At 36.1% G+C, this 26,594-nt stretch overlaps 1 protein-coding gene across 2 annotated transcripts in view; it reads right to left on the reverse strand.

The window, feature by feature from the left end:
• ZNF385D (zinc finger protein 385D) overlaps positions 1-26,594 on the reverse strand; it is a 414,757-nt gene that overhangs the window by 80,026 nt on the left and 308,137 nt on the right. For both annotated transcript variants that reach the window (XM_050971656.1, XM_009086110.4), the window contains one exon: positions 15,791-15,901. In XM_050971656.1, the coding sequence (XP_050827613.1) occupies positions 15,791-15,901 (111 nt within the window). The remainder of the gene's footprint in view (positions 1-15,790; positions 15,902-26,594) is intronic.

Genomic DNA, 26,594 nt, shown 5'->3' on the forward strand with positions numbered 1-26,594 from the left:
TCCACTACACCAGTTCATGCAAATTTCCATCCAGCTTGGCCTTGAACACTTCCAGGGATGGGCCACCCAGAACTTCTCTGTTCAAGTGCCTCATCACCCTCACAGTAAAGAATTTCTTTCTAATATCTGATCTAAACATGAGTTGTCTCAGTTTAAAGCCACCCTTCCTAGTCCTGTCACTACATGTCCTTGTAAACAATCCCTTTCCAGCTCTCTTGTAGGCCCCCTTTAGGCACTGGAAGGCTGCAGTAAGGTCCTTCCAGAATCTTCTCTCCTCCAGACTGAACAGCCCTAACTCTCCCAGCCTTCACAGAGGAGGTGCTGCAGCCCACTGATCACTTTCATGGCCTTCCTTTGGACTCCAGCAGGTCCATGTTCTTGTCCTGTTGAGGCTTCCAGAGCTTGACACTCCAGGAGGGACAGAGGGGCAGAACCTGGACCCACTGCCCACCCTGCTTTTGATGCAGCCCAGGACTCAGTTGTCTGCCTAGGCTACATCAGTAGGTCGTGCTGAGCTCCTCATCCACCAGGATCCCCATTTTTCTGTATTCCTAGCAGGCTACTTGTCCTTCCTTCCACTCTGTAGGCTTTCTTTTTGTGTTTTGCATTTCAAATACAAACCAGATCTTACTTCCAGCTGAGTGGTTTAGGATGCATTAGCACCTTCAGGCTTACAGAAGACAAATCTAGCAGGTTGCTTTAGGCAGACAACTGGCCAGGAATAAAACTGGGAGCTTTCAGGCTAAGCCAAAGTGTTGACTAGCCCAAATATGGTAGGAGGACAAGCAGTTCCCTGCTTTTTATGGATTAACTCTAGAGCCAAAGCGTTTATTCAGTCATGTGCAAAAATCTTTCAGTAAGTCAAACAGGTCTATGCCTTTTACAGGGTCAGGTATATGGGTATAACCCCCCTGATATTTTACAGGAGAGAGCCTCTACCTCCTTTATCTGATCAGACAGACCACATCATTGGTCCTGCATATTACCACAGGAGGCAGCAACAGAACTTAAACATTATTTTTGCGGAAAATGGGCAAATGTGGCACTTGGGGACATTGTTTAGTTGGACTTGGTGGTTTTTGAGGTCTTTTCCAGCCTTAATGATTCTAGGATTCTGTGATAATATATCTGAATGTGTGGTAATTTACAGTGCAAGCATTTCAGAAAATGACTTGATGTTAATGATAAAATCATCATCCTGTTTATTTATCATTTGGTGCTGATAAAAGAGAATTATGCTTCTCCCCAGTTAAAGGTCCTCAAGGGCCAACCCATCACTCACTGTTTACAAGTTATCATCACTTATCAGGTTGGAAATGTACCTTTGCACACACCAAAACAGCTTGCAGTGAAACACCAGGAGCCCCTGCCTTGTCCTAAATGTAATTCATCTGCTATTAACAACATACTGAAATGAAATGAGCTGCTGTTTCCCACTCAGCCAAGGGAAATCCGGCTTCATAGCCGTAGTTCAAACCCTTCAGTTTTCTGTGAGTATAGATACTCAATAAAAATGCATATTTAGAATTGGTGGGACATTTTTTTACAGAAAAAAGGAATCATGCCTCCAAAAGACACAGATTATTATGACTGCAACAATCAGTTTCAATACTTGAGTTAAAATTCATAGTCCAGTTACTCTTAAGTTTTTATATCTCCTCACTCAATCTCTTACTATTCATGTCAGGAGCAGCCATAACAAATTGCCAACATGAAGACGTCAGTAGGGGTGGGGAAAAGGAAAGCAAATATATTTTGGCCTTCACTTTCCCATGAGGGAATCCAGAAATTGACATCTTTTGGATACAAGGAGACCTTCTGAGAAAGATGATGTACAATGTTGTTAATTTTGAAAATCCAATTTTAAACCAGTTACCCATTTAAGCTCTCCTAGAACTGCTTCTCTCAATATTCCTTACTGCAACTACCAGAAAAAGGCTGATGGAATTCAACCACTTTAATTTTTGTATAGGTTTTATGAGTGAGTAAGAAAAAAAAAAATATTAATTAAGGCTGACTTTGGAGATTATCTGAATCCTAAGTAACCCCAGCTGAAGAATGTCAGGATGAGGAACCTCCTCTCAATTAAAAAAAAAGAAAAAGACTTGCACTGGCCAGGGTCATGTATTTCAAGATTCTGTCTTCCAAGCCTTTCTGCTCTCTGGACTTGGACGTACTTTCCTTGGGTTTCAACAAATAGCTTTAGGATCATTTGGCATTAACAGCTCCTGGATGGCTCTAATTGTTCTCCTACTGTTTACTTTGCCACCTGAAACTTTCCATTTCTCAAATCACCCATTTCTGTCACTATATTCCAAATGTTAATCATTAGCTATGACAGACTCAGCGTCTCCTTTTTTTCCCACATATTGATCTCTTACTCTGCATCACTGCACCCATTACTCAATACTGTTTATTTGTTTCCTCTCCAATATAGTTCCTTCTCACTTTTGAATACCTTAGAACAACACACCTCAGTGTCTGGGCCAGAACCTTTGTTTTCTCACTGCAGTCCCTACTCCTCATGATCCCTACTGTAGAATGCCACTGCATCTGCTGCTTTCTTCTCCTGGATGAGCGTCCTCTCCTTCTTTCTTGCCTTTTTTCTTTTTTTTTTTTTCTCCTTGGTGGCAGCACCACCTCCAACAGCACTATTTAGCACAGGAAAAACTAATAAGCCTACAAATATCCCAGGCTTCTCCCTGTGTCTTATGCCTCCCTGGTTTACCATGCTTGTAAATGTCACCATGTTTACCATGACACCAACCAGGACATGGAGCTCAGACTCTAGAAGAATAGCCAAAATTTTTCTGGACAATTTTTACATATACTTGATGTGCATTTTCTTAGCTCTCCTGTGAAGGAGGTTTCATTCTTACAGCCTTTTCACACACTGAAGAGATACAGATTAGGCATGTTAAATAATTTTGGAATAAAAATTCTTTGCCCCTGAGAATTATACAAAAGAAAGTACTGTTAAATGCATTTAAAAAATCTTCATTCTTCCAGTGTCCTCAATGTTAATTATTTCCATATAATGCATGTTTTCTGACATCTTCAGGCATTCATACTCATTTATTGCTGCTTCTCAGAATGTGTTTACCTTAGATTTTTATTTTATTACAACCCTTAATCCTTACATATAGCTCTGGTTTGAAAAACATGCTAGAGAATAAAGTGAAGAATGACAGGTGACTTGTGATGGGCTATTTGGCTAGAACTGTGTTTCTGAAAACCCATTAAAAATCTCTATTCAATAACAAAAATAATTTTCTGTCCTGTCATTATAATAAGTGATAAGAGTCCTTGAAAAGGCAATGTAGATTGATGTATCTGTAAAATAAAAATTATGCCATATGCTCAAATTAATTACTAAGCCATAAAAATAAACAGATTGTCATTTTAGAAGCAAAACTTCTATGCAAGTGATGAAATTGTCATTTTAGAAGCAAAACTTCTATGCAAGTGATGAAATTCTGCATTTGGCAAACAAGGTATTCAAGCAGACAGAATATAAGGACTGAGGCTCAGTGATTTTTTGATTTGCAATTTTGTGCTTTTATGATCAATTTAAAAAGAAACAAAACATCTGAGCAAATATCCCATAGCTTTAAAACTACTGCATATACAATTTTTTTATTGAACTACAAGATTTAGACATGTTTTGTATTGGTGTGTAGACTAAGGTGAGAGATAATAATGCTGGAGTGCCTGCAGCTAATGAAAACATAACACCTTCTATTGGGTGGCATGGCTGATGGCAAAAAAGCAATATATCACTGTCCTGAAAATGACCAGCAGGAATAGGAAAATGAGCTATTGCTAATTAAACTTCTTATGTAAAAACACGATTGCTAATCAAATCTTTATCACCCCACCCTGTCACATTCTTTCTTCTTCATTTACACTTCATCCTGTAATCCTTGAAGCATCAGCTTTATAGTTGTCTCATAATTGTGGATTTTTGACATGTGATAGGATTAACTTGTAACAATGATTATTTAGAGAAGTTACCTAAAATAAAAAAGTGACCATAGATGAAAAAAGAATAGTACAAATAAACTACATCTGGTCTGATAGGTAATTAAAAGTCATATTTAATTACTAGCAAAACATAAGGCGCTTCCTCAAGCTGAAATTTCATCTTCCTTGTGACATCTGAAAACTACTTTTTTACAAGGAAAAAAAAATATTCAGTAATGACCACAATATAAGAATTCATCAAATAAAGGAATTATGCCTTTGGATTTTAATTACCTAATTGCTATGAAATTTGCTATACAACCTTCATATAAACTGAATACTGATATTACCCTAACAAGATATCTAATTTAAAGCCAACAAAATTGCTCTTTCAAAAATTCTGGGCTAGCATATAAGAATACTAAATTTCTATTAATGGAGTACCACATAAAAATTCTATTTTTAATTTACATTGTTATAATTATTGCAATATTTGTACAATAACATGAAAAAGAACATAAGATAGTTGAAATAGAAAAGCATTCTTCTTCTATCATGTAGGGAAAGATCAAGTGAACTTATTATTTCTGTCAAAGAAATAAAAAAATCAAAGCAAGCACTGACAATTTCAATACTCTAAATGGAAATTAAAATACTTCAGACAAAAGGCTTGAAGGCAAGTGATTCTCCCACCAAGGGATGATTTTCACTTGTCTCCAGGTGTAACATTATGTGCACTGATGGGCTGATCAACAGAACAGAACTTCTCCCCAGCTGTAATCAGGAGTGATTGATGGTTGGGACAAAAAAGTTGATTATCATGACAAGTCCGCTGATGCAGAGAAAATAGGCTATGCTGGGGAAAGGATAAAACCTGTTCAGAAACTGCCTTATAAAATCTCCTTTCTAAGGGATAAAAAGAAACATTTATACCCATGAAAAAATTGCTCACATAAATTAATTCAGTACATTTGCTATGCATTTGTATCTAAAGTTATCCCACCACAACACAAAGAGACCTATCTTAATACAAAACAGACTGAATCCATTTTTAGGATCATACTTTGGGGTCACCTCATCAAACAATTATAATAAGTGAAAGTACCTGTATGGTCTACCAGTAGACCATTACCTCAGTTTAAATACATTATTTGAATTTATAATTCAGGTTTTGAAGTCTATGGGGGAGTTGGGTGTAAGTGACACATGGAATTCTTTGCTGAAAAGAAGTCAGTCCCTTTTGACCATTTGAAACCTTGAAAGACTTCACTTTAAACTGAGCTAAAAAAAAAAACCAAAAACCCACAGGTGTGGGCAATATGCCCTCAAAAGTATGGTTCAAATGTGTGGTTTTTTCTTCCAATATAAAGCTTTTAAAAGGAGGTATTGGGTTGCAAGTCCATTCCTTCAGAGGATAAGGCTCCCAGCTGTTAGCTGTGATGTAAGTAAGTACACAGAATAGCAATATCTCCAGAGACTGCAAAAGACATGAGAGGAGTGATAAAAGAACTTGGGAGCTGAAAAAGTCAGGCCTGGAGGTTCTGAAGTGGAATTTGTTTACATCAGGGGCAGTTGTGTTCAATAGCAATTCTTTCAAAAGGAAACATATTTGCTCCAAGAAGAGGCAGCACAGACACAGTGGAGAAGAACATATTACAGGTACCTATGGGAGTGCAAATGTACTGACCAAAAAAAAGAGAAAAAAAAAAAAAAAAAAAGATGTCCAGAGTGTGTGTAACATTACTTGGAAAGATTTTATAGGTGTTGGAAGAGAGTATCATCAACCAAAGCCAAGTATAAGCACTGCTAAAACACTCCTTTACCCTTAATGCATTTTTTGAAGAAATTATTCAGCGGGGGGGGGGGGAATTGATGAAAAATACAATTTGCTGCACATTTGCTTCACTTATTCTGTATCCCAGATACCCCTGTCTGTATATCTTTAGTTCTTTTTTATGTCCTTATTGGTGCGTGAGACAGTGAACCAGGAGTCACTGCTTGGTAACTGGAAGAGACAATGTTTTGCCACTTTTACAGTGAAATCTGTTGTCTGCACCTACTATTATTAATCTAGAATCTCAGACTCCCTACAATATGAATTCTTATTTTTAAAAATAAATGTGAAAGTAAGAACTTAAAACAGACTAAAACAAATGATAGATGAAGATTGCACAACAAAGAATTAAAAATTTTTCTTTCCTTTGAAGTGAGGACTTGCTTATGGAAAGTGGTTTCTGTAAAAACTCTCCAGCACAATTATTCTTAAATTTCAATTGCTTGTTAGAGTTGACTGACTTTGCATATTAACTGAAGCAGCTGACAGAAGAAAAACTGTCTCAAACACAGGTAAGTGTAGGGCAAAAAGTGAAGAGATTTCTCTCCTTGCAGCTTAAACCAGCAGATTTTTCCATAAATGTCATAATACACAACAGGAAGAGAGACTTCCTTTCCTCTCTTTTATACTATCTTTTCCCCTGTCTACACTAATTCCCTCATGCATAGAATGAGTATCCCCTCATGTATAAAATGGTATTTTTCAATGTACAGTTTTCAATTTACAATACTAAACATTGTCTTCTTTCCCACAATTCCAGCCAAAAACTTTGAAGAAGCTCTGGTTAGCCTCTACCTGCCCAACCATAGCATTTTAATTTCATTCATATATTCCTCCATCCTCCTCCAGGCAGAAAGTCTTTCTGACTCTGTTGTAACTCAAAGAATGTAGTTACAGGACCAAATCCATTAAAACAACTGGAAACACATTTGTAATTTGCCTGGAAGACATCTCAGTGAGTAACAGATAATCCACTGAAAGCAGATTTTGGAAGATATAGGACCTATGAGACCATTTAGACCTGCATGCTGCCTCCCAGTAAAATGTTTTCTGATATATTCTTACATATTAATTTAATCATTTCTGAGGAAAAGGAAATTTCTGACAGTAGCACACACAGATGTGGAGGAAGGTTGCTTTTATTTCAGACTTTCTGTCTTACTAACTGCTATCACCTCTGCCTTTTCTTCAGCTCTTAGCAGTTCTGAAATCCACGCCCACTTAAAGCTAAAAGTTGGCCCCAAAAGGGCAAATCCTGCAACTGTTTTCTTCAGTGCCACAAGCAAAAACCTTTTTAAGTAATTTGTCTTCGTATTCCACAGTCAGAATACCAGCCATTAATCTTTTGCAATTTATAAACAGGACTATCAGAGAGAGCAATTGCCTATTCACATATCATTTCTGGCAAACTCTAGTAATTTAAAAGAGATGTCAAACCTTCTGCACAATTGACTTGTTTTATCAAAATAAGTGAGAGCTTTGAAAATGAAATAACCTAATAGGATGAACAGAGCTAGGAAGCAAGAGCTGCCAAATGAAAATAAAAAAAAGTTTGAGTTTGACATGATCTAAATCCTACACAGCAACACCTGCTGATCAGCTGAATATTTTAATCTCTTCCTATAGTGACTCTGATATTCAGCTGACATAGACATTAGATGTTTCTCCTCACCCCAGCTTTTTCAGGGACCAGGTAGCTGCAAGTGTTAGATTTTCCTTTCTCCTGGATATATAGAATAGTTTAGATTAGAAAAGACCTTTGAGATTGTCGAGTCCAACTGTGAAAACAGCATTGCCAAGTCCCTAAGTACAACTTCTACCCATATTTACCTTGAGGGATGGTGACCCTATTGCTTCCCTTGGGGGCCTGTTCCAGTGCTTCATTAAGACATTCCCTCTTCTACTACCTCTGCTGAATGTGGCTAGAGAGTGAATTTTGAGAGGAAAGTGTAAGTCTTGAATGAATACAGGGGACACCAAGGCCCTCCATGTGTCCCCACCAGCCACCGCCTAAGAAAACAGCTGACATTAAGAACGTCCTTTCCTAAAGTTCAGTCACTTAAAACCTTCTTCTATTCTACTGCCTTCTTGACCTGAGGCAATGTCTCTGTGGGCCTGATACCCCCAAGGCTGTTCCATATTCTAGGGCAGTACAGATTTTCTAGACAAAATAGGTTACTTTCATTAAAGGAGAGGAGAAAAGAACCAGGATTTTCAAGAGTTTGTGTATGAGTTTGTCTAGCAAACTCCTCAGCTTGCTCACCACGCAGAGACCACTCACAGCAGTTACTGAGGGTCATGCAGGATATTTAGATTGCTGCCTGTGCTTGAGACACAGAAATAGTCACAACCTTATGATACCAGTCAGAGGACTCAGTTCAACACCAAAAGTACTCCAAAAGTACCTGGAGTTCAAATATCAAAAGTACTTCAAAGCTAAACAAGGTACTCTGTCAGACATGAATAATTTCTGCTTCTAGGTTGTATAGATACATAAAATTGCTGTATAGAAACTGAAAATTATGGGAAAGGTACTTTATACAACAAAAGAAAATTATTTATACTTTCTACTTAAGCATTTAAGAAACTAGAGGTTATGTGAAAATTTATTACTACTCTTAAATTCAGATTATTCTGGCTTTTACAATCTAGAAATCAAGTTACTTATTTCTTACATGAAAAAGGTTTTATACAAGCAAATAAGGATGATTTTGTTTCAAAATGAATACTAAAAAAGGAAAATAAAAATAATTTTAAAAAACTTTGAATGCTTTGGTATGGGAAAGACCAGAGTTGCACAGGATCTGATTGCAATTCATATTACAATCTTTAAAACTGTAGTCTAGGAAAGAGGAGGTAATTCTTCTAAAATATGCAGGCTAAGCCAATAAAAACAGACTCCACTGAACATCATACTAGGCAGAGGATATACTAGGTTGCTTTCAAAATTCTTCATGTAAGCAATTACAATGCAAAATATTCAGTGCTATTTGATTAGACTATTGGAATGCCAAAAAATCAAGTAATTAAATACTTTGTTAGCAATTCTTTATGGTTTCTCTATAGTATTAATGCAAATGCCAGATATCCCATAGAAATCTTCATACTAATAATTTTCTGTGATTATTTGCTACTTTTTACAGCGACTACCACAGACCAATACCTCTGGAAAAATATCCACTTTGAGTGCATTTCCATTCTGACTCATATTTTGATCTCAAATAAATATCATGTGCAATTCTGTAACTGGAATTATTATTTGCTCCTGCTTACTTTAACTCCATAGTTCAGGAAAGATGGTGCATTATTAGAAAGAAATAGCATATATACAGAGAGGCAGTTACAAAAATATATAAATTATATAAGTTACAGAAATATATAAATTATATAATTATATGGATAAGTTAAATCTGGATGAACTTTTGTGCTTGTTCAAGTACAACGGCTGCAATCACTACAATACCCTCACATAGTAATACTGATTTTAAGGGCATCCTGAGCATCTGTAAATATTTACACAAAAGAATCTTCCTTAAAGAACCAGGCTGATGAATTCTGATAACACAGACACATTGGTTTGGAAAGAAAAAAAATAAAAGCTCCAAGATAATCAATCAATCAATCAATGTGCTTGATGGCTAATAATAGCTGCCAAAAGTGACTTTGTTTAAAAAAGCTGAGCACTACAATTCAACCAGAAATTATTTTGTTTATACCAAACCAGGATTCTAAATCTCAAGCTTAATTGTAAATCTGAATCTAATCCATAATTGTTGTACATTTGCATGTCCAACCAAACATGCAAGGAATAAGACCCTGTGGTTATGGCCACAAACAGAACAGTGATTGAAGCAAAGAGCACTGATTGCTTCAAATACCATTTAAGCAAATTGACCAACAACAGATTTCAAATTTGAAGGGTAAAATGCTAAATAACTTCTAGTATTTAACCACACCTGGTGTTCCTGGTTCTTAATGGACCAATATTTTAAAGTTACCCTCTCTTTATAAAACAGAGGCCACAGGCCAAGTGTGACTGTCATTGGGCATGGATGAAGAAATCCCTATTATATCTTCCAAACTAAAGAGAGAGATTTGTAAATTAGTCAAGCAAGATGTCATATAATCTCTCAGGTGTGGGATTACATTGACCATCTCTTGTCCAGCCTCAGAAACAGGTGCCTAATTTGTGAATACACTCTGCCAACAGGCACCCCTCAACTGTCTGTACGTTTCCTTCCAGAACTTCACTACCATTAGAGTTAAAATTGCTTCACAAAGCAGTCCAACAAAAACATTTCTTAAATTACATTAATCTGAAGCATTAGACAAATTTATTTATCTATCAAAACCAAGGAACACAAAGATCATTTGGTCACTAAACTCTTATTAACTCCCTTTCATGTATTATATTTCCCTGATCTTTTTTGCTACCCTGTTCTTTCTACTCTCCCTAGCTGAGTGAATTTTTTTCATGTCTCGTCATGTTAGTGGACGTGTTCTAAATTCTCCAACAAATTATGCTTTCATTGGGGTGTGATGACCACTGTTATAAATAATTCTTCACCTGAGGCATTGCCAATTTCAACTCATAGAACTGTAAAATAGTTTGAGTTGAAAGGGACTTTTTAAAAGACATCTAGTTTAGCACCTCTGCAAGAAGCAGGCATATCTTGAACTACATCAGTCTGCACAGAGGTCAGTTCAACCTGACCTTGGATATTTTCAGGGATGGGGCATCCTCCTCTTTGGGAAACCCGTTCCAGTGTTCTATAACCCCCATCTTAATAAACTTATTTCTTATGTCCCATCCAATTGACTCTCCTTCAGTTTGAACCCATTAATTGTTGTCCAAAAATTTGTTCTCATCTTTCTTCTAATTTCTGAAAGGCCACAGTGATCCCTACTGCATTCCCTTCTCCAGGCTGAACAACTTCAGTTCTCTCAGCTTTTCCTCACCGGAGCTTGTTCAAGCTCACTGATCATCTTGGTGTTCCTTCTCTGCATGTGCTCCAACAGGTCCTTGCCTTTTCTGTGCTGAGGATCCCAGTGCTGGATGCAGTGGTCAAGGCAGGGTCTCACAAAGGTGGAGCAGAGGAGAATCCCCTCCCCTGACCTGCTGCCCACACCACTTTGGTTGAAGACCTAGACCTGTTTGCCTTTCTGGGCTGCAGGTGCATATTGTTGGGTCATGTCCAGCCTCTCATCCACAAGCACCCCAGTCCTTCTCATAGGACTTCTCTTGAATATTTTCTGTGGAAATTTTCTTACTTACTGATAAATCTCATATTTGGGGGAAAATATTATCATAGGATTAGTTGGGTGAGTTTTCCTTTTTTGTTTTTTTCTGCATTAGCCATCATATTTGGATTATGATTCATAATCCCATTAAACCCGACATTTACTCATTTTAGTACTTGTGCATTTACTTTTTCCAGTCTAAGCACAATAGTTCATGCTTTTATTTACTGCACTTGTCAGAATTCCAGACTGTTTTCTCCAACTGGAGATAATTTTGGACCGAGATCTGGGACTTACCACCATCCATCAAGAGCCTGCCACCCTTCATCTAGATGTCATCCACAAAACTGGCATGTGTACACTGTCCTGTCAGGCACATTGCTAACGAAAAATCAGAGTAGCAGTGAGCATGGAAGAGAATCTTTTAGATCCTGACTTGTTGTGACCTTTTGTTTTGACAGGAAAACCATCAGGAGCTACTCTCACTGCAGCTCTTCATTCTGTTGTGCAACCAACTTTTAATAATTTCACCTGGACCATATTCCCCTACTTATTTCCCAGGACTGTCACACAGGACTGTATAAACCCTTGTTACAGCCAAAAGATGTCACATCTATTTGTTCCCTATTATCCATTCGGCCAATTACCCTGTCAAAGGAAAAAATTAGATTCATTTGACATGATTTGTTCTTGACAAATTCATGTTGACTGTTTATTATCACCTTATTATACCCTAGGCCCTTACAAGTTGATACATTAATCTTTTGTTCTAGATATCAAGCACAGCCTAAATAGGATATTAGTCCTCTGGTACTCCTTCTTTCCCAACGAAAGTTAGAACCATAATAAAATACTGCAGAGTTATATTGCACCCTCATCCTCAAAAAAATCCTTCACTGTTTTTTTAATGGAAGTTGTTTTAACTTTTATTGGTTTATCTTTTGAATCCAGATAAATTCATGCAGTGGAACACTATATCAATTTGGTGATACCTTTGTTTCGTAGAGATGGAGAAAAATAAGGTAAAAAACAACAAATAAGGATTGATGAGCGTCCCTGATTTGCAGGGAAATATTACTACTGTTGCTATTTAAATCAAACCATAATTTCTGGCTCATATATTTGGAAATATTTTTTAAAGTGTATCATAATGGAATTCAAGTCCTTTGAACAGATCAGAATGCTTCCCAGCCTTTCTATAAAGGCAAACTGGATCATCCCTCAGCCATCTCATTAAATGAGAGGGAAGAAAAAGGTAATCCCTTTGCAAAAAATTGACCTTGTTGACAGATACTGATAACTATATAACTTCATCAAATAGGCTCATGGGCAAAGGAAGATCACATGGTCAAGGCAGAAAGATTCACTAAGTGCTTTTTTTTCTTTTTTTCCAGGCCATAAGCAGAAAATTACTTTGACAGCTACCTACAAGCCCCTGAACTATCCTACTGAAGTTGGATGATCCACATTTTACAGATATTTTTAGATCTTAAAGATTTAATGTTTGCTACAAATCAAGCATTTACTGGTGCTATAGCTCGATGCAGCTGCCAACATTTGAGTGGCAACATTGGGCACTTGCAGCTATGCATATATTTAAATGTTTCACCCTAGTTTGAATGCACAATGTGAGTGTAAATGATGTATCTAGATTTCTCTGAAAAAAAAAAAAAATTGCTTGAAATGGACTCCACAAAACCTACCTTTGCTGATCTCATGTTTTAGCTCAGCATGGAGAGGCTTTGGTTATTTGCACTTTCCTCCCTTCCCTTGCATGAGATTTATTTTAAAAAAATTTATGAACACACAGCTGTCATGAAGATTTATAGATAACTACTTTACAAAGAAGCTAAATGATTTTAGACTGTTGTACTGCCTTTTCTCATCTTTTTTAAATGTGATTTTGATACCATGTAACCAAAAAAAAAAATCTCTGCTGCTCTTAAAGAAATCTCTATCTAAAGGGAAAAAATTGTGTATTCTATGCAAAAAAGAAAAATCCCAAAGACCAGTTTTATTGTAAACATTTTCATAATATTGTTGTGAAGCAGGCAAATGGAATTTCTATTCATTACTCTCTGATAAAACCTATCACCCGAATCTAAAAATAGAGACATATTGGTAGAATAGACACAAAGCCTAGGTTCCTAGACAGAAAAGTTATTTATTGCTGTTATGGATTTAAATTGTATTCAACAAAATATGATGAAAATGAAAGGTAGAAATATTGAGTAAATGAAAACTTTTTCATGATAATAGGAGAAAAAATTGCAATGTGTGTGCTTGCCATTCATAGTAGAGTTATCAAAAAATGATAGCTAACAGCTCTTTCTCTTCAAAGCAGTTTTTCCTTTGAATTAAAATATTAAATTATTATTTTACCACATTTTTGCTTCAAACACACATAGACATTTCAAAATTACCTAAGCAATGGAGGAAATAGCTCTACCTATTCCCCTCATGTTGCAGAAAAACATTCTTAAACTGCAGTGGAACTCTGAATACAAATTATTTCTTGAACATCTCAACAGAGCACTTTGTGATTTTCAGCAGTAATAACTATAAGCACTGGAATGAGGAGACACCATCATAAAGATATCCACAAATTGCCTCTGTGTGGTAGTGAAAAGAGGGAGAGATATCATTCCAGGTTAATCAATGGGCAGATTTTGGATCATAATCTCTCAATCCATCAGCACTGTGGTTGCTTTAAAACTTAGGCGAAATTAAAAGTGGAAAATGCAACATACTCATCAAGACGGTCTCCCCATTTGGTAGAGATAATATTGATCTATTAGAGGGAGGGGAGCATTAAAACAACCTTCTGAGCAGTGTTGGCTATTTGAGTTCAAGCCTCAAACACCTGAAGGTGTGAAGGGACAGATGAATATCAGTGAGCCTTCCAAGAGCTTTCTGTGAACAGCTTAAATTAACAGATGACTTCTGAAACCAGTTTTTTGGACACTGTAGGTGGCTCTGAAAATGGCCTCTGCTTTTTTCCCCTCTCTCCTCTTCTGAAACCTTCCTAAAAGCAGCAGAAAAGGACCAGTATGGGAGCAGAGTAGTCCTTTGAGTAAAAAGTATCATTGTCCACTCCTGTTTTGCTTGCCTCCAAGTAGGATTTTTACTTCAAACATCTTATTCTGGAAAATGTCTAGATCTTCTCAGCTGGAAAATTTTCCACTCCACATATCAATCCAATTCATGTAACTGCTAATGGACTAAGAAACCTTATCAATATGTTCATCTTTTCTTTTGTCTAGACCTTTTTGAAGACAAACAAATGGTATATCCTATTTGAAAGGAGGTGTTTCACTCTGGTATGTAACACTGAAGTATTTGATCACTTTTTCAGCTATTTAATGTGTCTGGTTCAGTGTGACATGCTTTTTTCCTGAGACAAAGCTGAAAAAGCTGAGAATTTTGAGTGATAAATTGGGCTGCTCGGTTGGTAAGATCCACTGTGCTTCAGAAGTATCCATCATCCCTTCCTCATGAATGACTCAGTATCCACAGTCTTAATTTTGGCATCTGGTTTCTAAATTAGGAAGAGCCTAATTTGACTCTTCTATTTTCATCTGTGATGGACATGACTGTTCCAGAGAGTGTATTGCCCTTCCTTGCACCTCTATTTGAGAATTTTGTCAGTGTTATAAGAGAAGGTGTCCATTCAGTAAATGAGCTAAATAACCTGGAGTCATCAGTAAAATTAAATATGTGATGCTGACTGGTCCAGAAATTGGGACTGAAATATTTTTGATATTATTTACAGGGGATAAAAAGCTGAGAATGAAAATAAATACAATACTTCCACCCTTAGATGGGAAATCCCTAAAATTAGGCTTCAAGGTTCCATTTAAGTTTTGACAAACTCATGGTTTTGATAAATAATCAATAAACTAAAAATAGTACAAACTGTATATAAATAGCTGCCTTGTAAGAGGCAGGAGTACACAAGAATTATTTCACTTCTTTCTATGACTAGAATTAGAAAGGAATATTGTGGACACTTTTGGGTTTGACCTCACTCTAAGTCAAAACAGTTTTATTCTGGCAGAAGTAACTTCCATATTTAAATTACATAGTGAATTAAAGACAGGGGAAGATTAGTTCCCACTAGCAATGCCCATGTGAAGAAACTTCCTGAAGAGCCTAGAATAGCAGAAAAAAATTCACTTTACTATGTCAGGTTTGGTCTGCACACACAGGGATTCTGAGAAGGAAATAGAAGGGCTAAAACCTAAGAGGCTTTCCTGTGACACAACAGGTATTAGTTGGCAAGGAGCACCACAGCACAGCTCCCTTGGGTAATTATGGGAGACAGGTTTCCTTCCTTGGTGTATTAGAGAGCAGCTCCAGTTCAGCTTGTTCTGCTTTGTTGCTGGAGGAGTGAGAGGATGCGAGGTCGGAGCCAACTGAAGGGACACATAACCAGGACTGGTAGAAGAATTAGGATCCAGCAAATATGCCAGCATTATTAGCAGTAATGGATCAGTCAATTTTTCCTATTTACACTCAGTGCAGCACAACTGAAGTTGATGAGCTTACAGGGATATATTGGCAGGGAAAATCTGGCTGGGTGTATAAACACTACCAAGCCATTGTGTTTATTTGAAACAGCCTACAGCCTTTTCATCTGCTGAGAGACAAACTGAAATCACAACGTTTCATTTAGGCTCAATTTCTGAAAATTATGGCACATCCTAGAAGATAAGTACATATTTCTAATCTGATACAAAATGATCAACTTACATCAGAATTGAATCTCAGCTGGCAAATGTTGCATGATATGATTTGCTTTCTTCGATGAGGAAGAGGAACTCCAAATGTATGATTTATTACAGCTTTTTGAATTGGGTCCATCTGTGAAGAGAGAAGAAAAAAAATAAAAAAAGCTTTTGCTGTTCCACTGTGTGCTATGCAATCTAAAATGTCAAAAGAGATTCTGCATCATTCCATACCATGACCTAACAGAAAACTACTATTTTTCTTTGAAAATGATTATTTCTTTTTTATGTAGTTATACAAAGAGGTTATGCAGAAGGAAACAAAGAAAAATGGCACTGACTTTCTCAAAACACATATCTTCAGTTCAATTTTTATTTCCCTTTACTGAAGAAAGATATAAGCTGTAAATGCTGAACAGGTTTTCCTATCCAAAAACCAATTTGTGATTTCTATATCAGAGAAAAGCTAGCTCAATAAATAAAACAAGAGCATTTTAAATAAATTACTAAGAAAAGGATTAATGAAAATGTGAAAGAACGTTATGTACATATAATTTCAGAGTAGCACAAAATACCTCAGTATTATCAAATAATAATAATATCCTATGAACTAATAAATGAATCACTTCCTTGAAACAACATCTACACAACTTACAAAAGATAAAAATCCTCCAAAGAATATTTTCACAGTCATTTAGAGGAAACTATTTTGAATAAAATCTGCTTTAAGGATGAATTTGGACTTTTATGAAAAGGATTATTCTGAGCTGACATCTACCAGAACACTGATCTGATAGTGTCTGCAAGTCAGGCTCCCTATTAAAAAAATGTATGGCATTTTGGCAGAGAACTTCACAAAAACTACTCAAGAGACTTTTTTACTTGGATGATTGAAATCACCTTCCCCAAATTTATTGAACAAAATGCTTCTTATTTCTTTTTCACAAAAAACAATTAGGAGATATTTTGAAAAATCTGGTAATACCTTTGCAGCAACTTGGTTAAACCACTAATAAGTTTTATCTTTAAATTGTTAAAAAACCACATATTTTGAGTAATTCTGATAGCCAGTATTCAAAGAGCATAATCTGTGTATGTCAGGAAAAAGATTCCATCTTTCTCCCTGCCCATGATGTCTCCATGATTCACTATTTTCTAGTCTGTTGGCAAAGGGTTACTTGATAAATAAAGAATCAGAGCTTGTCCTTAGAGTAATCAATTATTCATGAAAGCTGTAATGGTAGACAGTCATGGCCTCTATTGCAGTGAATCCAGAACAGATCACTACAGAATTTTTGCTTCACCTGACAGCTGTTCAGTGTCAGATATGAAATAGGTCTTTAAATTAATTCCTGTTGAAAAGAAAATACGATTGGTTAAAAAAAAATTAATGTAAACACATAGACACACACAAACACCCCAAACAAACCAAGACAGCAGAGCTTTATAGAACAGCAGACTGGGCTGGAAAAAATTCTTGGTTTGAGTATCTTCAATTTGATATTAAACACTTCATACATTTGTGTAATAACCAGTATAAAAGAACACCAATCTCACCTAGAAATGAGGGATGCCACTGTAACATAACCCCAAAATAACACTGATGACTGAGGGCATAGTATATCAAGCTCTGAAAGACAACAGCAAGTTGTGTAAGACTTTCTGCAGTGATCAAACCAAAAGAAGCACTCCTTTTACTGAGTAACACAATCTTGAAAAAGCCCACAATCCAAAAATACTATTCTATACACCAAAAAGGACACCACTACATAGGAAAGTAAATAAATTGTAACAGCTCTTCTTTTTTTGACTGCTCCACTGAGAGGTGAATTTTTATACCGGCAGAATCAATAGACCTGTATCTTGCTATTTTTAACACTAAAGCATGACATGTTCTTAACTGATGTTAATTCTGTGCTGTTCAAGCTTGGAAAAATTCTGTTCCTCTTGCCACTGCAGGTGTAATTCTGTTCCTCTTGCCACTTCTGCACCTGAAGTTCAGATACATGGGGAAGTCAGCACAGGGTAACAAGAAATTGTGCACTCTTTGATGAAGTGTAACTGTTTGGCTTCACTTTAGCCACAGCTGTGAGATTCTTTAGAGAGCTTCTTTGTTCACGTTCTCAAGTTATGGCACTTGTCAGATAATGTGAGATAATGGCCTTCAGTGTCACCATCTTAATCTTTCCCACTATCTCACAAGTGCCCATTATCTCACAATGACTTCAGAAAGCAAACAAAGTTCTCTATGGGTTAAATAAAAGGTACCACCACGGTTCACAAGATGGAAATACTATATTTTTTTTTTTCTGGATTTACCCATCCTCAGAGTAAGTATTCTAGCTCTAAATCAGGTTGGATTTCTGAGGCAACTGATGCTTTCATATTGAGAATGAGACAAAATATTTTTTAGAACTAAAAAGATCATAAATGTGTAGAATAGTTGCTCTATGTTATACTTTAATTTGGTCTCATGGAAAAAAATGTGTGGTTTCTTTCCTAGTAAGACCACAGATTTTCTCTTGAGTATCTCCTGATGCAGAAACCCATCAGCACCTTCCCTTTGAGTTTTTAAAGATGTAGAATTCAAGGCATACAACTACATATCCTTACTGGGAATAGGATGCTTTGTATTTGTGGCTCTAAATGAAGAAGTGCTCTGGATAGTTTTCAAATTAATTAAGAAAACTGCTTCAAAATAATAATCCCTTCTCTTCCAGTTCATAGACTCATAGAATTGTTTGGGTTGGAAAGAACCTCAGAGATCATCTATTTCCAACCCTCTGCCATGGGCAGGGACACATTCCACTAGAACAGATTGTTAAAAGCCCCATTCAGCCTGGCCTTGAATGCTTCCAAAGATGGGAGAATTGTTCTTTGATACTGCAAAGCACAGTCAGACTTAAAAACTTAGCACCAGATTCTAATAAAGTTGGGACAGAATGTTTGAGGGATATTTAACATTGTTAGTTTTCCCCGGAGATTTAATTTGGGAAGCATCACCAATCCATAAATTCCAAATAAACATCCAAAAGCATCAGATAAGCCTCCACAAGTTTTATGCAGGAAATCTGAGAGGCAGCAGGATACTTAGGTGCAGCATGATAAGGACTCAGATCTCACAGATACTGGAAGACAGAGAGGAGACCTGCTGAGAGTCAGAGGAATAGAGCTAGCTGATTGCAGAAAATAGAGAGCAAGAATTGCAGGGAAATATAGAGAGAGTAATAGTATCAAATAGCCGAGATAACCAGCAGGTGGTGAGATACTTAAAAGCACCTCCATGCACTTGGAGACTTACTGAACCTTACTAATTACACATATAAATTTCATTTCAACTTGTATAAGTGGTATGCACTTGCAAAGTAAAGGTTATCATGATAAACTTTGATAAAATCTGCTTTTTACTCATTACTACTGCTATTTGACAATTCTGTATTTCATTTCTTAGACAAAACTAATTTAATTTACTCTCACTTAAAGTGAAGGACAGGGAAATTAGCAATTGACATGAAAGATTATCATTCAGATGTCAAAGACGATTTATTTGCACTGTACATTACAACACAAGGAGAGTTTGCTCTGAGAGCTGCACTCTTTGACTTGCCCATCAATCACCCTTTGGCTTTCTACTCTCCAGCACCAGGCATTTTCTGTATGTCACACTTTTCCATGTGGTCAGTCTAGGGATAGCACAGTGCTCAAGGTTTACTGCAGAACACAGGATGACTATTAGACTGAGCAATGAAGACAAATATTTAAGTTAATTTGAATAATTTTTGGTTTCAATACATGCACACCAACAACATCCTCTGTGTTTTAATTATTCAAGCTGAAATTTGTGGCAAGATAATATGATTCACGTTCTTTGATCAAATACTGTACTCCCTTCCCAAAATCTTCAAGAATTTATCATACTTTAGGAAAATCCAGGCTTAAACCAAGGGCATGATAGAAGAAGCTGGCCCTTTACTGCATAGTGTTAGCTTTGACCCTATCACTATAATTTGACTTTGCTTGTTTTAAATTCAGTCTTGCCAGACTTATGGTATTAGCTGTATTCCTTGTGCTTACTATAGAGCATGAAATGTTCTTTATTTTGTGGACTGAAGATGAAAGGAGTGGTTGTTGCATGAACTTTTCTGGAGGAAACACCTACCACAAAATCACCAAATTGACCCAGTAGATCCCTTGTTATCCTACCCGCCTGGAACACTTTTCCAGAATCACCATAGCTGCTATCCTTGAAGGCTGGCTGTAGCCAAGTCTTCATCTCATTAAATTTTCAGTAAATATCTCTTTAATGCAGAACCTGAGATGGTACATTTTACATACAGAGAAATCTGATCCTTTGGAAAATAAATCTTACATATTTTTCACAAATAATTTCTAAGTGTTTTCTCATGCATGAATGAGCTTGTGTCTGTGTGTGAAGAATTGTTTTATGCTGAAGCTGAAATTCAAACACAAATTTCAAGAAACTTCAGTGTCTTCCTGAATTTCAATAATTTTTTAATGTATATAATTTTTATTAGTTTATTTTCTGTGGCTTCTTATTCTAGAGGCATAAGAATATGCCTAAGTTAAAAACCATGACAAACAAGAGCAAAGGAAAGCATGCAAGTTTGATCCACAAAAGCTCAAATCACAAAGGGGATATAAACAAAAGGGATTTATTTTTTAATTTTGCATTAAAACCAAATGCCATGATATGAGCATTTCAGATGCAGTAAACTAATTGAAATTCCCTAATATCTATAATAAAACCATCCAGGTCAAAGGATAAGATGATGTGGATGCCTAGAGCCTGTTCAGAGCATATGTTAGGCCTAAAGCAATCAAATAAGTAAGAAAGTATTTTTACCTCACGACCAAAGAAATTAGCTGAAAAAGATTGACTCAGATCACTGTGGTCTTAGACTAAATGAGCAGAAAAACACATCAGGTCATTGAAGGTCTCCGGGAAATTTGCTGTAGACCATTTTAGAAGTAATCAAAAAATAAAAATTACCCACCAAAAGACTGATTTCCATTACTTGAACAGCTAAGTGAATGTAGTGACACAGGTACCATCACCTCCCAGAACCTCTTAAAATCCAGATCCTAACATATTTGATAATAAATTACAATTAATATTGCGCTTATTTGGCCTCATTTTGTACTTACTAATACATAAGTTTGTAAAAATCCAGACCAATGGCAAGAAACCATGGTCATAAATATATAATTATATACATATAATTGTAACAATTATGTACAATTACTTATAATATAATTCCTTTAATATTATTTTGACTGCAACATTGCACTGTGTTAGGGCTGTAACATTGATAAGAAATAAAGATAACTCAGTGCAGGCTCCTTTCATTCACTCTCTTATGTTCCAACAAACAGTGAAACTAATAAGAGCATTAGAAACACTTTAAATCCTATATCAATCTTTGCCATTACCAAGCAAAAAATCCCAAAATATCACATCCTCCACTCTTACTCATTGCTCAACCTGACCCATTTTTAAAACTGCACGATAAATGCAGTTTTAACACCAACCAGTTCAAGCATAAAACTGCTTACTTGATTATTACTATGCCGTACATATAGAAACACAGAAAGGTTAAGCTATAAGAATGCTCCTCAATGGTGCAAAGTCACTGTCATTCATAGCTCAGGACTCTTAGAGCCAGCAATTTTCTCACAGCATAATTTGACTATTTTGAATTGAAAACTGAGCAGTTGCTCTGTGATCTCAGTGGCATCAAGAATTCACAGACATTTCCTCTGCAATCATGCTGGTCAGTTGTAGAGATGCAGCAATCTTATGCTAGATACACTACACTGTAATATTATTACTTATATGCAGAAAGTTAGATATTTTGGAGAACTCTTGGACTTTCAGACTTATTTTGGCTGTATAGACTGCTCACATCATGGGCACTGTGCAGCTGAGTAGGAGCTATTCCTTCTCCAAGTAATAGCTGGAACCTACTGCATTTGCATTTTCAAGCAGCACAAAGCATGTGCAACTGGTCTAAAACTTCCTGGAAAAACATGAAGTACTGTGTGCCACACACTGTTGTTCATTTTTGTGTTTGCACAGCAATCCTAACACTCATAAAAGTATTTATTATCATGCACTAAAAAAAATAATAAATCTCTATGTGGAACATGGTGCTTTCCAGAAGTGTCAGACCTATAACTTACAACCTACCTGACACCTTCTAAATATCCAGGTGACCATGTCAGAAACAGAATAGCTCAGCAACAGCTCAGCAATTTAATCCTAAGTGTATCTAACATTCTACATTTCCATAAGAAATAAGTCCCACTGTTACAGCTGGCACTCCAGGGCTGTTTTTTTCCAAACCCACATAATTCTGTAAAAAAAGAATCTTATAAACTAACTAAAGAACACAATTCTAAAGGAATGATGGGAAAAGCTTAGTAAGCACAATTAAATGCAAACACAAAAAAAAATATGTTCAGCAATATTTTGGCTTCATGTACGAATAAAACAATATCAAAGAGTTAGAATACACATTCTAGATGTGCTGTCATGCATGGTTTAGCCTTTTACAGCTAATTCATTCAATATTACCCTAGTAATTTTGGTGAATGATTATGCAGGGTTGAACTCAGCACTACTCATCTTTTCTTAGTGTCTACCATTTCTGTTCTTATCAATGAAAGAGGGTAAAACTAACTTGATGCTTTCCACATCCATAAACAGAAACATTGCTCATCCTTGTTAAATATAACACAATTCATGTAAAATATCTGCACCAACTACAATGATGTGCAATATTTACAAAATAGGTACTTTTCTTTTAAGAAATGGTATCTATTAAAAAGAAAATTGCTGTCAGTTCTTAAAAAATGCAGCAGGTCACTCAAATAGTACTTCAGAATGAATTCCCAAAGTAAACATCTATTCTTTTGTTGAAATCCTGTAAAACTGTTTATTTTTTTTCCTAACTGAGCTATTTAATTGCAGCAGTTGTCTAGTCACCTTTCTGATGTGACTCTAGTATTTCTTCCCTTCTTTTTGGTTTTTTTTTTTTTTTTTTTTGTAGATTTTTCCACTTGCAAATAAGATGCTGAAGCAGCAGCAGTATTCCTGGCAAGCTGCTTGAATATACAGAAACAGTCAGAGCAAAAGGATTTGCATTCACAGTGGTATTGCACACAAATACTGTAACCACAGAGAGATTATGCAAATCCTTAAACTCTGATTGTCTAATAATGGTTGTCAGTCAAAAGACAAGAATTTGCATATGCTAAGACTAGTGAGAAATAATCACACAGTGATTATGCTAATCAAACACACTAAACAACATGTGAAGGATTGTCAAACTGGAACAAATCTGTGTATGTATGCTAAATGCAGAAACACACAGTACCAAGAACATTAAGGTTGCAGATCAAGCCCTTAAAAACATGAAATGCCTACAAGCCTTAATTTGACACCCTTATGAATTTATCTTTTTGAAATATGTTCACACCTTTTTCCAGAAGGTTTTAGCTTTGTTCTGTTTAGAAGATGGACAGTGTTGACTTAATGAGCAACTGTTCAATGTTGTGTTTTGTCCAAGAGGTTCAATGAATAACCTAAACCTCATTGACTATATAAAGCTGAAACCTCACTCCCAATGGGAATCATCAGCCTATTCACTGGCTCTCCTACAGTCTTCACTGGACCTGGGTGTGAGTAATTCACAAGTATAATTAACTTACTTTGCAAACTTCTTTTTTAGATGGATGGTATTTTCTCAGAAATAAAGAACAAAAATTGTGCACCAGTTCCAGTTACTCAACCTAATGTACCTGACAGTACTTATTATTATATTGCCTTTCCTATGTTCCCCACAAAAATCCTGATTGCAGATTCATCTGTGAGCTACTAAACACAGCTTTACAACTGCAAGTTGGACTTATAATCCATAAAGCTGTCTGGGAAATGTTTGTGTTAAGCTACTTGCCTAACATCTCAGGGAAAAACTCTCTGGAGTTGTTCAGAGAGTTGTTTCGACTGATTTTTTTAAAATGGGTTAGCCCTTTTTTTAGTGCTATCTCATTCAAAATATGCTTCGGGTTTATGCAACAGACAGAGCAAAAATACTATGGATAATAATCTCCTCAACTGTGAAACCATGATTGATTCCCAGTGCTTATCCAAAGGAAAATTCTATCAGACCTATAAGATTCTCCTAAAGAAGAGAAGATGAAAGGCAGCCAAATGTGGTGTGTTTATCATACTACTCAATTATCTAGTGGACAGCACTCAATACAACAATTGCACCACTAACAACAGACCAGCAGGAAACAGATCACCTTCAAAGTGAGAGAATTACTCATTCCACTTCTAGTAGGCATTAACAAAGTGGTGTGCAAAGAAAGGGTGGATTGCTTCTTTTATCTGCTCACTTAAGTGAGCAGTGGCAGGTGGTAAAAATATGATTAAATCCAGAACAATTGCTTAAAACAAACAGACATAAATGTTATACTCTCCCTAAAGATATCCCCAAAGATACCAATAAAAATAAAAACCTAAGGTTCACAAACACCATTTGTTTTCCAAGACTCACCAAGAACAAAGCAAAATGAGTTTGTGAGAAAAATAATCCATTTTAAAAAGTTAAGGGCATTTTCATGTTTGTGCTCAAGAGTTAGGAACAAAAGGTTGGCAGGCCTAATGAGGGTTGCACAACAAATTCCCAATAGCATCATTCATATGTGAATGTATCCCAGAAAACTGTACCAAGTGTTATAACTGGTATTTATTAATAGTGAGTCTTTCTAATCACTAAAGCAATAAAAGCAGGATGCCTGCCAGAGAGCTGGCAGTGGCCCACTTGATTCACTCTTAAAAGTGAATTGCTTACAAGTATCAGGGTGCAAAGTGGTCTCTGAAAACTACATGCTTTTCAGAGAAATGAAACACATGTATGTGCTTCAGGACTGACAAAATAATTGTGCAATGCCAAGTTCCTGTTCATGCTGCTACACTCTTTTAGCCTATTTAAACAATTCCTCTTATTTACCATTTTTATTCTGTTCTATAACTGGAATGTTTAAAGAGGTATATACTCAACTTACAAAAATCATTATATGCTTCAGACATCATTAAAATACTCTATAAAATCTATAATTTTAGAGTATTTCAACACATCTCAATGTCTTAGTTTGTTAAGATTTACACTGGGATAAGTTATAAAAAAACTAAAAGGGACTCCAACCCATAATTTAATCCATCCCATAATAAACATAAAAAAAATTAAAGGGACAGAATAATTTTATCCCAGTTTCTGGTGGGTAATACTTCAGTGAGCAAGTATTTTCAGGAAGCAAAGGCTAAAATATAGCAGTTGAATGTTGGGGGGAAAGATATTTTTCAGATTCTCATTTTATAATTGTTTCAGGTTCTCATTTTATAATTGTTTCAGAAACACTTCAACATTTCAATTGAAAGATTGTATAAAGCTACTCTGCTTGTTTAGGCACTATAATTCTGAAAACCCCTTACAATGGAGTAATTAGAAAATTACTGCATTTTTCTCTTGGCTTTTAATGGTGTCCATCTTCAGAACCTGCTACAAGTACTTCACTTCAGGTGGAAGCAGAGATATATTTGCTAGCATAATTATTTGACTACAGGTTCTCCTCTGGTTTTTTTTTTTTTTTTTTTTTTTTTTCCCACTTCCTTCTCTTGAAAGGAAGTTCTACTGTGCTTTTTATGATAATTCCAGGGTATAAAACCATGTGACCAAATGTCAACATTGTGTCTCACATCTGGAGACTCAAGACAATTTTACTTAAATTAATTGGGTCACCAGCACTCAATACAGAAGAATTAAGTTCCTCACACTTTTCACATATGAAGGGCTGTAGTTTGCACATGCAGCTGAAAACAACCTTACAATATGTAATGGTCAAGTGTGAGGGTAAATGATGTGCATTGCTAGATTCATAACCCTGATGGAGATCACTTAAGAGCATTATGTCTCCTTGCATGCAGGAGGAGTCATTAACCTGCTTACTCCCTCCATAACGTGATTAGCTCTAAAACCTCCCTGATTTTTAAACCATGATAAGACAGTGTTCAGGATACTTACTTCCACTAAGAGAGAGAGGAATATGATATTGAAAAATGGGAAAAAAAAGTTGCAATTGCTTGATACTGTTTAAGAGCTTACATAATAATGTAAACAAACCTTGCTCTTCTTAGTAACTATGTATGCAGAAAAAACTTTAGGATATGGTACAAAGCTGAGAAAGTTCCCAAGATGAGGGAAATAGGTGGTCAAAGGTGATTTGTATTTTAATAAAGTACTTCTGAAAAATTCTACCTGATTTCTTCTGCAGGCTCTCTAGGAAACAGAAAGCAGGAAAACATAGAAAAGAAATAATTTAGAAATAAATGGAGATAATTTCCAACTCCAGTAACTGGAGATTATAACCCAACTCCTGACCAGTTGAAATGTCCCATTTTCTTCATGGTGAAAAAACAGGACTACCTTCCATTTTGATGAAAAGGACACACTTATACCTTCACTGGGTACCCACATTGTGACTGTACTTTTCCAGTAATTCTCTACAGATTACCACTGAGATTCATTCCAACTCCCCTGTCAGTCTTAGTGACTAAGTCATTAGTGCAATCCTGAGTGCACTGAACAGCTGTGGAGAAAATAGTTATGGCTCATTCACTACTTGAAGTGCTTTAATCCCTTCCTACTCATCTCTGAAATGTGATGCATTAAATAATTCTCAGCATGTTTTTATATAATTTGGAAAAAGATGAAACATTAACAGTGTACTTTTCCATGCAATTT

The sequence above is a fragment of the Serinus canaria genome, chromosome 2 (genome assembly GCF_022539315.1).
Source record: "Serinus canaria isolate serCan28SL12 chromosome 2, serCan2020, whole genome shotgun sequence".
NCBI lineage: Eukaryota > Metazoa > Chordata > Aves > Passeriformes > Fringillidae > Serinus > Serinus canaria.